We start from the raw sequence: 17449 nt of genomic DNA on the forward strand, positions 1-17449 counted from the left end.
GTACGTATGATAATTACCTCTGCGAAGAAAAGAAGAAAAAATTCAATACCAGCTCACTAGCAAAGTACCATTTTGGCATCAGAAGCAATTGAACTTGCAATTGAGACATCAAATTGTCAGATTTGTCGTCATCCTCTCTTCATTCCAGTAGTCTCACAACAATAAGTGCACAACTTGAAGACAGAAGAAAAACATATTACCAGCCAGAATGTCAACCAAACATCACCTCTCTCTTTAGTCGCAGCGTCAAAGTTCTACCGAAGCAACACCAGGTAATAAAGGGGTGACTTGCGATAAAACTTGCAAGTGATATTAGTAGTTAAATAAACTAAACACACATTAAGGCTTGCACAACTCAGGAGCTATCCTCTAGGAAAGTCTTTAGACAAGGATTAGTTTGCGTACGGAAAAAAGATGATGAAAGCATAATTTAGTGTTGCATCTCCTTTATACTTTACAGTTAAGCAAAAGAACCAAACGAAGCTCAATGTCGAACACTGTAAAAGAACCAAACGAAGCTCAATGTCAAACACTGAATTAATAAGTAACTGATATAGTTACCAGCAGCAGTAGCATCTCCATTAAATGAAAAATCATGCGAAAGTTTTAAATGATACGAAAAGCTCTTGACAAAGATCTATCTCTCACTGGCATGCACAACACAGGTAACAAACATGATGCTCCAAAGTATCAAACTCTCGATAACCTCTTAATAACCATTTCATCTTCAGATCCTTCCCTAAGTGGCTCTTCAAACAGTTACACTTGCAGCAATATTAGATCCTCAATTAAATAGAAAACCATGTAACAGTATCAGGAATTCTATCAACAAAGAAGTTGTCATAGTCCACGGCATAAAAATGAAGCATGACACTTTGAGGACATCACTCTTCATGTTTTCTAGCAAAGTGTACATAACATACTCCCATCCAACTAGCCTAATAATAGTAATCACTGATTGGAATGAGATCCAGGTAATTCAGAATCACTCGCTCCATCTAGTCACTCCTCTTTCAGATTTTCCCGCAGAGACGCACCCACCAATACTTCAATAAATAAGCACGAAAGGGACCATATGTTCAAACATTACAATCAGATATAAGTATGGTTACTCTCACAGAAGACGGACTCCGACCTTCTTCCTAGAATCAAAAACAAGAATCCCAATAAACTAAAAAAAAAACAAAAGAACCCTGAACAACAGAACAAAAGTAACACAGGTTGAGAAGCAAAGTTATACCTTTCTTGCCATTTCAAGCTTGAAATCTATATTTTACAATTAATGCGGCTTAATACTTTGCGATATGCAGCTCTTCCTACGTTGCCTTATTTGGTGACTAAGGAACTTAACGTAGAGAATAACACTAACATTGATAAATCTAGAGTCATCCATTTTTTGATGCAATTGGGAGAAGGTAGACGCCCTCTTGCTTTGCTTAAGATACGCATAAGCACACAAGGATAAAAGTATTGGTCCGAGAATTTAAGATGAGCAACAACAAATTTAAACATGAAATTCTGATGAAATAAAAAATGGATAGCTTCCAAAAGAATCTTAAACTATGAAAGTAAAGATACAACATATTCAGCTGAAACTAAGGAATTCAGTGTGGCACTGTCTCAGAACAGTACCTGGCATTCTATGTCAGGATGCGGAAAAGTAACAGCGAAAGATACAAACATAAAATGCATTCGCCAAGAATTCAAATAACTTAAGCCCGGTTGAAGTACAGCAGAACAACATAAAATTTTTCACTTGGTAAAAAGAAAAAACAATGCAAATTAATCACACACATGCATAATGATGAAAAGCATCAAACAGAGAAAGAGAACATACTTAAAAGTGAAGAAACATAAGCACTCATCATTGCTCTCAAAAAACAAGAAAAAACAAAGACACTCATCATTTACGACCCTAAACAATTGGTTATCCTAAATCCTAAAACAAAAAAAAGCTAAAAAGCTTATTTAAAGAGATCAAATAGAATGAAGTAACAAACTTACCTATAAGGTATACCACTCTGTAAAAGGAAAATATCTGTATGAAATGTTTAACTAATTTATAGTGGCACTAGTGTATTATCTAAACTTAACCAGAATATCCTAGAGAATTGTCATAAAACTCGAACAATTGAACTCGTGAGGATTAATACCTAATTCAGCCCAATAAGAAGTAGACCATAGAATCAATTAAAGCCAATGCCTTTGCGCATCTAATTAACATATCTAAAGCAAATTGCACCAAAACGAACAAATCGACACGGAAATGAGAAATATATTTTCACCAAACAGACTATCTTTTCATTAATTCATATTTTATTAGAATAAAGTTTTCTCCTTTTTTTCCCCACTCAATGAGTGTTCAACCCATTCTCCACACCGAGACCATACAACACGCCGGCGTACTTTTCGGTGGAGCCGTTGAAGAACGACTCCTTCAACTTCCTGAAGGTACAGGACGTGAGCAAGCTATCGGACCCGGCCTGGTGGCAGATCCCGACGCGCTCGACTTCGAGCAATTCGGCGAGCTTGTTGAGGCCCCCGTGGAGGCTGTTGCAGAACTTCATGAGGTGCTTGATGTCGTAGACCATGGGGAAGTAGATCTTGATGAGGGCGAAGAAGCCGGCCTGGGTGTCGGGGAGGTTCTGGCAAGTGAGGAGCTTGAGGAGGTAGCCGAAGTCGTAGCCGCTGTGGAAGGTGACCCAGTGGACGGAGTCGTTGAGCACGATGCCGGACGACATGAGCAGCTCGGCGAAGCGGTGGGCGTCGATGCCCTTCTCGTTGTTCTTCTTGAAGTCGATGCCGCTCTGGCGGAGGAGCTCGATGGAGTCGGAGGCGTAGACGTCGCGGTGGGCGTCGAACTCGCGGAAATTGAACTGCCAGACGCAGCCGCGGCCGGTGCCGCAGGTGGGGAGGTTGCCGGCGGCGTCGGAGAAGGTGAGGCCGAGCTGGATGAGCTTGAGCAGGTCGACGTTGGCCTTGAGGGTGGCGTAGTTGAAGTCGGAGTTGGTCTTGAAGCTCCCCAGGGGGCGGAGGACGATCCCGGGGAACTCCGTGTCCATCGCCACGTACGGGAACTCGTCGACGATGTCGCGGATCAGGGCGAACTCCGACTCGAGGTTCTCGCCCCACACCTCGCGGATCTGCACCGTCTCGTTCTTCGGCAGGATCGCGCTCGACATCTCCGGACCATCCAAAACCTCGCGGAAACCCTAGGAATCGGGGACGGAGAGCACGGATCTAGCGCGGGCGAGGGGGGATTCGGGCACGATCGGCGTGGATCTGGGGAGAGGAAACTAGGGTTTGTGGGGATTTTGAAGGGGGGATGCGCGGGGTCAAAGGGGGTGGGCGATGATGAGGATGCGGAGAACGTCGTCGTCGTTCCCCTGAGCTAGGGTTTACTCGTTTTCAAAATCGCATCGGCGTCGGCGAGAGGAAGGTGAAGCGAAGAAGAGTCGAAAGAGCGATAAAGAGAGAGAGGTGAAATGACGAGGATTGGGGCGGCGAGGAATTAGAAGAGGAGAAGGGGAGGTAAAATTGCGCGGATAAGCCCCTGTACTATTCCTTTATATCAACTCCCTCCCTGGAATTTTCACTTTTTTGTCCCCACTCAAAAACACATGTCCCCACTCAAAAACACAAATAATCGCTATATGTCTTTACACCTCTCGTCCTCTGTTTTGAATTGTGATAAAATTGCGCTACATACGATAAAAAAAAAGAATAAAATTTTAATACTGACTGTTCTCGACGCGAGACTATCATATTTACTATTTTATCACATAAATTAGCACGAATTTCAAAGCAGCTGAACAGTGAATGTGATCGTCTTTCATATTAGTGGGACAATTCTTATCAAAATTTTGTTCAGTCAGATATATGATATTTATTTTGGTACGTAATATTATATTCGGTGTATTGCAATGAGTCGATTACGATATGTAATATATAACTGCATTAAGTGTTAGACTGATTTCAATACCAAATGGGTCGTTAATATTAAAAAAGCGCCAACAATGTTAGATCGAAAGGAGTCGGGATGATAGCATGTGGAAATATAATTTTTTGGTTTCAATAAGACAACAGAAATTACATATTAATAAAAAAAATATGATATGCGTAATATTTCATTACAAAAATAAATAAACAAAAAAGAACCTCTTATCATTTTTTATCATCATATACAATGCATCAAAATACCAATCAAGAATTTAAAAAGTTATAAAGATCATTATTTCAGTTTCTAACATTCATTGCGTTCTATTAAACAGGTCCTTTTTGTAATTCACTGTATTTAATTATTTTCACACCATATATATTTATAACTTAGTAAAAATTTTATCGCAAAAATCATAACAAATAGATCAACATCAAACTTTGACATATACTAATCTTTAATATCTGATCTGTAAATATAATTTAATTCATTCATGAAATAAACTTTTAGACTTTGTTCAAAATTATATATCAAATTAATTTATTTTACAAAAATAGAATGTAAAATGATTATTTTCTCAAGAAAAAGGTAAAATGTTTTTCAACAAGTGTATCAGTGCAGCATTTGTAGCCCTTCACAATTAAAATAAGAATCAAATAAGAATTTAATATATTACAGGGACTTCTCCGTAAATTTTACTTTAGAAAGCAATGGAGAGCACGGGCGAGCAACGGTGCGGTGAACTGCTGGTGTCGGTTACGCCCGATATTTAAAGCCCACGCGTCGCGATCCAACAGGCTGAGCGAGGAGCGTGGGCCCTCGTCGTCTCTCCATTCATAACGCGACACGTGTCCGTTTGGTTTTCGAACGTGGCGGGGCCCGCGGAGAAGGTACCGACTTTGGTCACCTCGAGCCTCGCGAGAGTGACGTGGAGCTTTTTAGTTTATTCAACTTAATTTCAAATTTTAAATTAATTTGCTTTATTAATTTAAACTAATTTGATTATTACTAATTAGGGTGCGTAAAAAAGAAAATGCTAGATCTATAATAAATTGGAACACTTATAATGGACGGTTGTGATTCTACGATAAGAATGATTTGAGTGAGAGTAAATACGGATATGAAAATAAGAAAAAAATTAAAATCATATGAACTAAATTTCAGTTGAGAGCTCGATTCAAATATATAAAAATTAACCTACTCTTATCCGCCTCGAATATGTGACGAATAAAAAAAATATAACTTAAAATTTAATTTAATATTAATTCCAACAAAAATTACCATTGGAAACAGGGATGACAAGGGCGTTGACATATTCGGAATAAAATTTTAAATATTTTTAAAATTCAATATACGATAAATTGTAGAAAAATAAAATGCGAAACACAATATATAATGAATTTATCGTATTTAATTTTTTAAAAAATAAAAAATTGCTACTAAAGTTTGTCAGATCGTTGGCGTTAATTGTTAATCCGAAAAATTCGAGTTGTCAAAAAGATATAAACAATTCACTTTAGCATATAGGTAAAGCGCCAACGGATTTCGATATGCTATTTCGAATTGACTCAGCTCAATTTGACCTTCCGTCATGTCGAACATGTTTCGACTCAATTTGGTTTCTCACCGGCCACCACAGCGCAGGATGCTGGCTCCATTAAACCAACAATCCTCTCCCCGAGCACATACATAAATTCGTAGCGTGCGACAATCGAAACTCTAGCTGTTAAAAAGATACGATCAATTTATTTAAACTATATAAATACGTTGCTTACGGATATCAATTGTAACTTAGTCGAACCAACCTTGCGCCATTTTCGAACACGATTCAGTCCAATCCGACCCCACGTCATTTCGAGCTTATCCTCATTCAATCTGGCCTCTCACTACACAATAGAATGTTGGCTTTTTTTAAACAACAAAATTAATGATGATGGTGCATTGCACCCTTAGAAACACTATTTGTTTGTTTATTTATTTATTAAATTCCTCTCTATCTAATTATTATTTTGTTTTATTATTATTATTATTATAGTTATTATTTTGGGTCCCACATGAGATATTCCATTCCAATGGGCTATGGTTCCTTATGAACATTGGATGGTGTACTCCGAAAAGGACAACAAATATAATTTTTAGAAAAATTGTAAATAAATGATGAGTGGTGGGGTAAAGTGCTAAAATGCGCGTTGGAAAGTGAGACCACGTCCATAGAATCAGAGATATATATATATATATATATATCACAAAATTTTGCAAAATTTGGCGACACACATGATGCACGAGTTCCTATCATATTTTTTACTTTATTATTATTATTATAATATATTTTAAAAAATTATAACTTAATTATTTTTTAAGGCATGGTAAGCAAAAAGGTTAAATATATTTTTTAAAGCATAGGGAGTAAAAATTAAAACATGTTAAATCATATGGGAGCAAATTATAATTTACCTAATATATCCGGAGTGAAGAAGTTTAAATTATTATTGGATATAATATATCTGATTTGGTACTATTAAAAACTGCTCTTGATGTATCAATTACTAATTTTTTTTTGGAGAGGTTTGGTTTTTCGTGCATTAATACTAAAAGAGCACAGCTGAGGATCTGTTTGTTTTCGTTGATCTTAAACATTGAGCTCATGATCGACTTTGAGAAAGTCATAAGTGATGTTGTTTGTTTTCGCAGTAGAATCGCGAGATTAGTCGAACTTCCGCTAACAATTGTACAGTAAATCAGTCATTTGATTTTGATAAAATGAGAAGCGAAGTCGCGCTCACAGAACTCACAATCGGCGTGTACGTGGAGTACTTGAAATTGTACTAGCAAATATTCGCAACCTCTTTTTTTTTTTTTTTTTTTCGCTTCTTCGAAGTTTATGCTTTTCCAGTATCAAAATGTCGTTAAAAAATATTTTAATAATTTCTAAGTAAGCTATAATCAGGCCAAACAATTCTTAAATATGCACAAAACTATCAAACTTTTTTTTTTTTTATTTTTTGTCCTCCTATTCCTATAATTGTTAGGAGACGTACAACACTCAGTAAACTTTCACAGCAACTTGCTTTGTAAAAGCCATAATAATAATAATAATGAAACGGACGCTGCATTTGGACGTGTAGATCCATCATTAATGAGTCAACATGTGTCCTTATCTTAAATTGGAGAAAAAAAGAAAAAAGGTTTGTTAATTAAAACTTTTTAGTTTATTTTATTTTTTAGATTCTTGTTTGTGGTACGCAGAGGAAATGTCCTTGGATCATCAGATCTGGTTCGGACAAAGACATCAGTGCAACACAAGTCCAATTTGAAGTTTCCATGGAAAAGATCATATGGCTTGTCAAAATTAAAAGTAAAATTATGTGTAGTGCTTTATCTCTTTATATCCAAATTATTATTATGTCTAAGTTTAGATTCCTTCAATTATGTGCGCATAGTAAGCTAATGAATATTCGTTTTGAAATTGAGTAATGTTACTTGCACACATACATATCTATATACACTAATAGAGAGAGTCCGGTTACCATATTGCCGATAGTACTAAATGCTTGGTGCTATCAAATTTCCTACCGTTAGATTTATTCTTTTGATCATTTTCATTCATTATATCATATTATTCAACCAACTGCACATTCAATCCTAGAGGATTACTGTTATCCAAATCAGGGACCACTATCATTTTAAATGCACATCTCTTTATTCAAGAGCTGAAAACCTAATAGCATAAAGTGCTTGGTACTATTACAATATAGTAGTGTGTGTATATATATAGACCTAGACGGGAATATTATCAATAGCACCAAATTATTGGTGTTATTAGGTTTTCGACTCTTGAATGAAAAAATGTACGATTAGAATGATGTGGGTCCTCTAGGATTGAGTGAGTTATTGGTTTAATAGTATAATCTAACGGTGAAAATAGTCAAATGGTTAAATCAACGGCAGAAAACTTGATAACACCAAACGCTAGCTTAGTGCTATCGATAGTATCTCAGTCGGACTCTCTCTCTCTCTCTCTCTCTCTCTCTCTCTCTCTCTCTCTATATATATATATATAGCTAGTACTACTATACTCTATGAATATAAACCTTTTTGTACTTATAAGTTTTTGACCGCTATATCTACCTCTTTAACTATTTTCATCTATTAGCTCATATTGTTCAACCAACCATTTACTTAACCCTAAGGGACCACAATTATTCTAATTCGGGACCACTATCATTAACTGCCCAAAACTTATGAGTATAAAAATATCTATACTCATAAGATTATAATAGCCGAACTCTCTATATATAAGGTCTAAAATATTGCAATCACATAGATAATATGGTGTCTTCAACCTATCTTATTTAATTCCTAGAATTCACTTACGCCATCATAATTTTTAGAAAAATATTTATATTGTATTTTTTTTCATAAAAAAATTTAATTGGTTAAAAAATTGGTGACAAAGTGGCTATATAGAAGACTCTCTCTATATATACGGCGTAAATCTTATATCTTAGTCATTTAAAAACTAATATTTACTTACTACTCATATTATTATTTAATACCAAAAATCTCAAAAATTATCTAAACCCTTAACTAGGTTCATGAAAAATTTACACTCTACATATAGAGTGCATATATACTATTTTCTTTTAAAAATTTCACAGATCGCTCTTAGCACGGAAATAATATTTAAGGGCGAGTTTGATTATGATTTACAAATATTATTAAAAAATATAATATAATTAAAGATGCATGATGTTGAAAATACAACAATTATATTTACATTTTTCTCGTTTGGTGGTTGTATATTAGCAAAAGCGATGAGATACACAAATTCGTTTTCTGTCGCCTACGAATTTTATTATTTTAATATATAAAATGATGAAAGTATATTATAAAGATCTATTTTTATGTCTTAAAATCTTATAAGGTAGGTAACATTATCTTCTGTATGTTATTACCCTACAACCGCAGCATTTTCAACTGCTCCTAATTTGAATGCAGCTCGAAATGCAGCAGTTAAATTTTAATTTGCTGGTCTAAATATAACATGTAGATACAACTACAGCAGTTTAATAAAAATTTGAACTTGCTTATAATTGTGCTTGTAACATAGTTTGAGATCCAAAATAACAAAACAATCACTAAAAGGTGTTACAAGGACAAATTAACAACTTATTGGGTGATGAGTATAGTCCATGTGCTTAGTCACTTGGCTTTATATGGGACTCACTTTTCCTTTTTTTTTTTTTTTTTTTTCTGCTTTATTTTTTCTCTGTTTCCTTTTTTTTTCTTTTTTTCTTTTTTTCCCATATTTATCTTTTTGTTTGGTGACTGGTGAGTGAGAACATGGGGACTCGCATGTGCTTGGTCAGCTTTTCCTGATCTTTCAATTATTACAAAAAAAATTATTCCCCCACTTCAGCCATTTTTGAAATTACTTTCTCAAATAGATTTAAAATTGAGATCTAAATATTTTCCCTGGCAAATTCCTCCTCAAAAGAGAAAGGATAACAAAAAAGAGGATAGCTTGATCCATATAGGGTAAAAAGGAACATCCATATTTAATCAACAATCACATACAATGTAGGAAATGCATACAATTATACATGTTGAGCATCAAAGTTAATCATATCTCTCATCTGAATCATTTAAAAGAAGAATCCATCTACATAACAAAGTTGTGAGATCCATTCTACATATAGACTATATTTCTTATAGCATTCATACTGAAGGGGCATTCATGAAACATGACCCTGACCAGGAGCCCACACATCTCAGATAAGATCAAAGTCTAATTTAATCTATCAATAGAAGAACAGGCCACTTTAAATCACACTGGATCAAGCGAACGACTCGAGCGATGCAATAAAAGAATCTACTGCGACGACACAAAGAAAGAAGCATTAAAGATGACAAAGTTATCAAAAGCCTCTCGAGCAAAACATTTTCATCAAAAACACTACCAGCATCATGCATTGTACATGTAAAGCCAAATACAAACTTCATGAATTTCTTCAAGTTCACATGCAAATTGTCAGTCCTCATTTTCCAACTCTAACTACTTTATACTTGCGACAAAATCAAAATGAAGAATTTCACAACTATTTCGGAAACTATCAATCAGTTACTCCTAATTGGTAACGCCGGAAATTATGGATGGATTAGTCCCTAATGGTAACACCAGAAGCTATGGATGTGAACTTCTGGAGGAAAAAAAAGAAGAAAAATCTAAAAAAACTAAAAAATTCTCAATAATGAGAAGAGCAACTCATATTCAAATCAGACAATTATTGAATCACCCATATTGATACGAAGTGATTCAATTAGCTCAGTAATTGAATCAAATGACCAAATTGTGGAGATAATGCTCTATTAATTCAAACCTAGCTTACCCTCACGCAGACTGATACCAATTCGGCAAATTACTAAAATCTTACTGTAAACTAGTCTAAAATGAGTTGGATTGTGTCAATTCACTTCTCAAGCAAATATCTCATTGCCAAATCTCTTGAAAATGTTAGCTAACTTCACCATCCAATAATGTAGTTAACCCCACTCTATGAACAAACTGAATAACTACATATTCAAATCCAAATGATGTCGACCAATTACCAATCCGGTTGAACATAGAACTTCCCTGAGCATATATAGAAGTCTAGCAGACTCAATTGACTCACTAGTAGGATTCAAATGACCCAATTCGGCACCACTATTGCATAACTAAACCAAATCTATCTCCGTCACATCTACAGTTGCACACACCGGACAAACTAAACAAAATAATCTCAATTAGTTTAGGCTGAATATGGGTCACAATGCACAACAACACAAGAAAGTAGAGATTGGATCAGAAGTCACATCAGTAGCATTTCACACCATTTACAAACTGGACAGATTCAAATGTTTAGTAACTAAAAGCATTATTTTTGTGGCTTCATAAACTTGACATTTACATAATATTAGCTCAAGTTTCCTAAAATCTATCATAAACATAAGCAGAAGCAATTGTGCAGCAAATAAGCAGTCCTGATTTGAGTAAATGAATGAACTATCAAAGTACATTTCAGGATCTTTAATGTTCAATTCAAAACACACTCGGCTACACGAAATTTCATATCACAATCTCTACAAAAGTGCAATTTAAGACGGCTATAGTGACCGAGAACATCAAAGCAACCTTTCGAGAGTATGGTACTGCAATATAACATAGTTTTGCCATCAGTTCCTGCCGAGTGGAAGCGACCTGCAAGAAAACGTCTCCTTGAAGTCCGATTTCTTTGACGAAGTGAATATTGACGCGTACACTTCCTTCGTGGCATTAGCCGGTGCGATATCCAGAGCCCTAAATCTCTTCCCATTACTATCTTTCTTCCCATTATCCAATACATCGCCTTTCTCATCGGCAGCATGCTTCGTGCCGCTCAAGCAAGCGCCCGCCTTCTTCTCCTTCCTCTCCTTCACTCTCCCCCTCTCCTCCTCCATCATTGCCCTCAACAGCTTGACCTCCTCGGCGCTCCCGTTGATCACAATCTTATCCGAATCCGAGAACTCCTTATGGCAAACCAAGCAAGACGTCGACTTCACCTCCTTCAGAGCCTTCGCACTCAATACGTGGCCGCAACCCCTGACCGCAAAGAAGCTATACTTCCCATTGAATTCAAGACCGGTAATCGGGCACTGGAATTTAGTTTCGGCATCAGTAGTGGCACCCGGAATAGAATCGAGGTGGATGGGGATGAGGTCCTTGAGCCCGCGGATGTGCTTGAACTCCTTGGGGAGCTTCTTGTGGAGAAGCGCTTCTATGAGGGCCTCCTTGTTGAAGAGGTTGCCGAGGCGATCGACCACGGCGGGGTGGGCGAGGGGCTCGCCGGAGAGCGCGCAGGTGGTCCACTTGGAGAGGCGGGTCTCGTTGGGGTCGACCTTATCGGGCTTCTTCGTGGCGTACATGTTGAGGTAGCAGTCGCGGGACTCGGCGCCGGTGGCGCCGCCATCTCCGCCGCCGCCGCGGAGGCGGAGGCGGAGGGTGAGGTCGAGGACGCCGCCGCCGCCGCCGCCGGCGGCGGAGGCGAGGGTGGAGGAGTCGGGAAGGGGCTTTCCGTTGAGGGAGAAGTAGAGGGAGTCTAGGGCTAGGGTTTGTGGGAGGAGGAGGGAGAGCTTGAGGCGGCGGAGGGTAAAGTCGGGGGCGAGGGTTAGGGCGCGGGAGGGGAGGGAGAGGTCGGGGGATCGGACGAGGACATGGACGGGGGTTAGCGTTTCGTCCATGGCTAGGGTTTCGTTTCCCTTCGATCGGGGGAGAGGTGGGGCGAAGGAGACGAAGAAGAAGAAGGGGCAGCGTTTTGCAAGTTACTGAAGCGGGTAACGGATCTCTATATAATATGCATCGAATACGGAGTCGGAGTGGAACCGCCACAACCCACCGAAGAGATTGGCGGTGACGGGATTCACACTAGTGGGTTTTATGGTTTGGTTCGGACCTACGGAGTCAAAACCGGATCGGGTCGGGTTCGTTTCGGATCTATTCGTGGCTTCTGACTAATGACCTTTTATTTATTTATTGCAAAATTACAGAAGAGAAATATTGTAATATTAAACTTTTATATTGACTAAATTGCAAAAAGCAACCCATTGCCGGATCACGTTGAGATTCGTGCGGATCGTGCATCTGATATCAACGTTCCGATACGCTTCGTTCTCCCGCTTCTTCTCCAATCGCACTCTGCGCCTTAGACCCTAATAAAACCCTAATCGCGAAATCCTAAAGCGAGAGCGCCATGGACGAGTCCAAGAAGCGCGTCCCCCACTTGCCATGGATGCGAAACCCCGTCGACATTGATCTCTTTGACGAGCGTCCCCTCTCGCTTCTTCCTCATCTCGATCGCAGGTGCTCTTCTCCGCCGCTTTTTTTTTTTTTCATGTACTTTTTACCTGAATTTTGTTCTTAGTTTGACGGGATTCTATGATTTTTGTGAGGTGTAGCTGAATACTGTTCTTTTTAGGTTTTTTGTGTAATTTATGCAAATAATTTCATTTAAATGTATTAAATTTAGCTTCTTGTGCATCGATTGGAGGTAATTAACAACGCAGGATATGAATTTCATAACTACATTGGTTTTATAGAATTTTTGTTCAATACGTATGCAATCAACTGTTTTGCTCTTGTTATAAGATTATATATCAGTTTGTTCAAGTAGATGATAGAGTTCTAAGAATGCTTTGGTTTGTAGCTTCCTATTTTTAGCGAAATTACTTTGCAACAAAGTAATTTTTGCATATATGCATGCAAAATCATATGTTTTGTAGTAGTGCTAGCTGATGTTTGCTCATTAAAAGTGTTTGTATCACGTTGCTTTGAAGGAATGATTTTTGTATTCTTTGAAGCTTATCTTTCGTGCATCTAGGTTGGAGGTGGCCTTGCGGAAGATGAATATCGAATCGCTATTTCCTGTACAAGTAGCAGTGTGGCAAGAAACAATTGGGCCTGGTGCTTTTGAACGAGATATTTGCGTCAACTCTCCGACGGGAAGTGGCAAGACTCTATCTTATGCCTTGCCAATCGTGCAAGCGCTAGCGTCTCGGAAAATAAGATGTCTACGTGCGTTAGTAGTTTTGCCCACGCGAGACTTAGCTTTGCAGGTTGGTTTGGGGTTATTTGGTTCTTCCTTTGGGGGAAGAATTTCACTAACAGTACACATCTTTATTCTCTTTAAAAAAAGGATTGTGATCTTTTCTTTCGAACTAGGCAATTGTTTTTATCTTTTCTCTTTGTTGGTCATACCTTTTTTGGTCTTTTGTTAATAGCTAACTTAATTTCAATGAGGCCCAAAGTTCAAAACGGAAACATCAAGTTTGGCAATTCCCAGATGTTTTTGTTCAATAGTCAGTGATATGTCAATAACAAAATCTAATTGTAAGTTTTCCTGTTCCTATTCAGGTTAAAGAAGTTTTTGATGCTATTGCGCCTGCTGTGGGTTTACGTGTGGGCTCAGCAGTGGGCCAAACATCAATTGCAGATGAAATTTCGGAACTCATTCAAAGGCCTAACTTAGAGATTCATGCAACCCTCGATCCTGAATATATACAAATGGAACCACGAACTTCGGTGGATATATTAGTGGCTACTCCTGGAAGGCTGATGGATCATATTAACATGACAAAGGGTTTTAGTCTCGAGCATCTTCGCTATCTGGTAATTTGCCTTCTCGACCAAGGATTTGGCATAGTACAACATGCTGCGTGCCTGCCAAAAAAAATACATGTGTGCCAACATACTATGGCATGAATATCAATTTTCTTTGGCTCCAATATATTCTACTTATTATATATTTTTGTCTAATCTTTTGCACTTGCTGAGGGAACTACTTGCTAATTTTACAGAAAAGAGGGTTTGAACCATGCCATTGACATGGGGGTCGTAGCGTGCCAATGTCTTGTTGGCATTGTACAGTATGTTGTGCACAGCCTGTGCCGATTGGCACTCAAATCCTTGTTCTCGACCATTAGTTCTTGCATGTCGTGCACAACATAGGCCGTGCGCCTGCTAGTGATGCTGCCCATCCCATTTCTTCCATTTCATAAGATGAATTATTGTTGTTTTTCAACATCTTCTATTTGTAATCTCAGGTTGTTGATGAAACAGATCGATTGTTAAGAGAGGCCTATCAGTCCTGGCTGCCAACCGTCATTCAACTTACTTGCTCGACTGATCAAGAAATGCTCAGCCATGAAACTGTTGACCCCGCTTTTCTTGGTTCCTTAATTACCGTTAGGAGATCGTAAGTTTCTGTCTCTTCCTCTCTATATTGTTTAAAGTTTCACTGGAAACTGGTATTTGGAAAATCGGATAAATCCTCTAGTTGTTTTTACTTTTGCCATGTAGAGGTGTCGAACGGGGTTTTAAAGGTAAGCGTTACCCAAGGCTAGTGAAAATGATTTTGTCTGCTACATTGACTCAAGATCCTAGCAAGATTTCTCAACTTGACTTGCATCATCCTCTATTGTTGACAAGCGGAAATAAGCGCTACAGACTACCTGAATTACTGGTTTCTTATAAGCTGGTAAGCTTTCTTCACAATTTATACATGAAGATATCCATTTATCTAGTATTGTAGCAAGTCAGTGTTGTTTTATATGTAAAAGATGTTCTTTTCCAATGGCCTATAATATTTCATTGCATTTAAGTTATCTGACAAAAGATGAGCCACTTACTGTTTTTTGGTATCCCTGCAGATTTGTAATTCAAAACTCAAGCCATTGTACTTAGTTGCTCTCCTTCAAGAGTTGAAAGGGGAGAAGTGCATTGTTTTTACATCCTCTGTCGAATCAACTCACAGGCTGAGCACTTTATTGAAGTTCCTTGGAGAATTACCATTTCAATTTAGCGAATATTCACGCCTGCAGCGTCAATCTGTTCGGAGGTGAGCATCTATAGTTTCCTAACTTAATAGAGTTAGTGTTAGATTATCTGTTTGTGTCGCATTTGTTAAATTCAACTATCTAATTTTATGGTAGCTTTTTGTTTTGTTATTTTTCTGATCATTTTCTAATTGTGTATCTAACACCTTATGCTGTTAATTTATTTTGCTGTTGTTAGGGTGTTTTCTGCATAAGCTTCACTGTCTTTGTGTGTTAATTTGTCTAGAGTTCTTGTCCAAATGAAGTTGTGGCAATGTAGAGTAGCTATGATTCTTGTTAAATGCCGTGTCCACTATTGGAAGGGAGAGTGAAATACCTAACTAACATTCTTTTTTAAAATCATTTACTTCTGTTTTCTTTCTTGCGCAGCAAAACATTGAAGGCCTTTAGAGAAGGGAAGCTAGAAGTGCTTATTGCAACAGATGCAATGACTCGAGGAATGGATGTCGAAGGGATAAGAAATGTCATAAATTATGATATGCCGCCGTATGTGAAGACATACATACACCGAGCAGGCCGCACTGCAAGAGCAGGACAGTCCGGTCGCTGCTTTACTCTGCTAAGAAAACATGAAGTAAGGCTATTTTCCTGCAAATAATGTACTCGTACTTGCGATTGTTACTTTAAGTAGCTCTATACTCTATTCTAGTTCAAATGATAAAGAAACTTGTAATTTTTTGAAAAATACACTTTTCTGATAGTAGCATTCTCTAATTGGGTGTTGCTTTTCAATTTATTTAATGCTCTTTACCCTTTTAATTAATACTTGTCCTACACATTATATGCTTTAAATTTCTCTGCTTAATTAAAAGCCTCAGACATGCTCCTCGTTTCTCAGGTGAAACGTTTTGATTCGATGCTTAAGAAGGCGGATGATAATTCCTGTACTCTTCATTCTCTGCCTGCTGATTCAATAGAAAGCCTTCTTCCTATTTATTCTTCTGGTAGTGATATCGCCCTAATTTTCTTTTATTATTTAACCAAATAGTGTTTCTCCTTACTCTCTTAGCTCCGCATTCTTATATATTCTGCTCTTTTTTTTTTTTTTTTTTCTTCGCGAGTTTAACAGCACTGGAGAAGCTGAAAGAGTTTGTGGAATCGGAAGCGAGGAGGAAATCCAGCATAGGTTTCAAATCTGCAAAAGGAAACAAAAGAAAGAGAACTACCCACAAAGTGGAGTAGATCCAAGTTCGAGGTACAAACCGTTCTTCCTGTTGTTTTCTGGTGCCCTAATCTTTCCTTTGCGTGTTCTCTGAAAACCCTAATGAATGGTCCAGTGGACAGTTACATTCTAATCACAACATGTTCGACATGTTCGACCCTACGCTCGTTATCGCTATCACGTGAAACTCAGCATTAATTTTCCTGTGTTCATTTGTATGGTAGCCCCCTTTGTTAGTCTACACCTGATCTTTTCTTTTAGAAGAGCAACAGTTTTGTATTCTTATTTTTTTATGCTTTAATCTGTCCTCTGCTCTGGCAGGGGGAATTATCAGACTGTTTTTCAAGTGAAACTCCAAGAACCAGTTTCATAAAAGTTAAGCTTGACGCTTTGGTGTCGATGCTGCGTGACACGAGTAAAGAAGTCGAGAATACGTGTCCATAATATCATCGACTCAGGCTACCTGCAGGTTCTCATTATGAGGAACTATTTGGCGTCTACCTGTGGGTTCTCATTTTGATCAACTATTCAACAAATTGAAAGTATTATGGTGAAATTTTTGCCCATTACCTGTTGTTCTTGGTTCAACTAGTTTATCTCAGAGGGATCTCTTCGGAGTTTGCGCGATGCGCTACGCAAGTAGACACGGTTTGTCGGAGTTGGAGTAGCTGATCGACGGCTGAGATTGCATCAATCTTGAAATCACTGGTTACTGTTTATGATTCGAGTGAGTTTTGGCAATTTAATAAAATATCTGGAGTGTAATTATGAGGAATGTTTTCAATGGAGAAGATAGAACATTGATCTACGTAGCAAGCAATATAGAACTGCTTGATGATTATTTTTTGTAATTTTTTTTTTCTAGTAACAGGGATATTTACTCATGCAATACCCAGGAATAAAAAGATGGGAAACCAAATCAAGTAAAAGTTTATTTTGAC

General features: G+C 37.8%; 3 protein-coding genes across 3 annotated transcripts; 1 reads left to right on the forward strand and 2 right to left on the reverse strand.

The window, feature by feature from the left end:
- On the reverse strand, positions 2191–3499 carry LOC109707635 (probable CCR4-associated factor 1 homolog 7). Its single transcript, XM_020229055.1, has one exon. It carries the CDS (start codon positions 3180–3182, stop codon positions 2352–2354), a length of 831 nt encoding a protein of 276 aa, XP_020084644.1. The 5' UTR covers positions 3183–3499; the 3' UTR covers positions 2191–2351.
- On the reverse strand, positions 10828–12286 carry LOC109707633 (protein RTF2 homolog). The gene has a single exon (XM_020229054.1). It carries the CDS (start codon positions 12194–12196, stop codon positions 11153–11155), a length of 1044 nt encoding a protein of 347 aa, XP_020084643.1. The 5' UTR covers positions 12197–12286; the 3' UTR covers positions 10828–11152.
- On the forward strand, positions 12590–17359 carry LOC109707656 (DEAD-box ATP-dependent RNA helicase 1-like). Its single transcript, XM_020229099.1, has 10 exons — positions 12590–12815; positions 13333–13567; positions 13866–14120; positions 14555–14706; positions 14811–14988; positions 15161–15348; positions 15716–15920; positions 16185–16290; positions 16416–16541; positions 16830–17359. The coding sequence occupies exons 1-9, from the start codon at positions 12706–12708 to the stop codon at positions 16526–16528; spliced, it is 1542 nt and encodes a 513-aa protein (XP_020084688.1). The 5' UTR covers positions 12590–12705; the 3' UTR covers positions 16529–16541; positions 16830–17359.

Source organism: Ananas comosus, linkage group 3, assembly GCF_001540865.1.
Source record: "Ananas comosus cultivar F153 linkage group 3, ASM154086v1, whole genome shotgun sequence".
Taxonomy (NCBI): domain Eukaryota; kingdom Viridiplantae; phylum Streptophyta; class Magnoliopsida; order Poales; family Bromeliaceae; genus Ananas; species Ananas comosus.

What these genes read in the sequence shown, in the direction of transcription:
- LOC109707633 (XM_020229054.1), bottom strand. Translation starts at nt 12,196, where the DNA reads ATGGACGAAACGCTAACCCCCGTCCATGTCCTCGTCCGATCCCCCGAC.
- LOC109707635 (XM_020229055.1), bottom strand. Translation starts at nt 3,182, where the DNA reads ATGTCGAGCGCGATCCTGCCGAAGAACGAGACGGTGCAGATCCGCGAG.
- LOC109707656 (XM_020229099.1), top strand. Translation starts at nt 12,706, where the DNA reads ATGGACGAGTCCAAGAAGCGCGTCCCCCACTTGCCATGGATGCGAAAC. An exon ending in TCGAGCATCTTCGCTATCTG is followed by an intron (nt 14,121 to 14,554) that starts GTAATTTGCCTT and finishes TTGTAATCTCAG; the next exon opens with GTTGTTGATGAAACAGATCG. An exon ending in CAGCGTCAATCTGTTCGGAG is followed by an intron (nt 15,349 to 15,715) that starts GTGAGCATCTAT and finishes TTTCTTGCGCAG; the next exon opens with CAAAACATTGAAGGCCTTTA.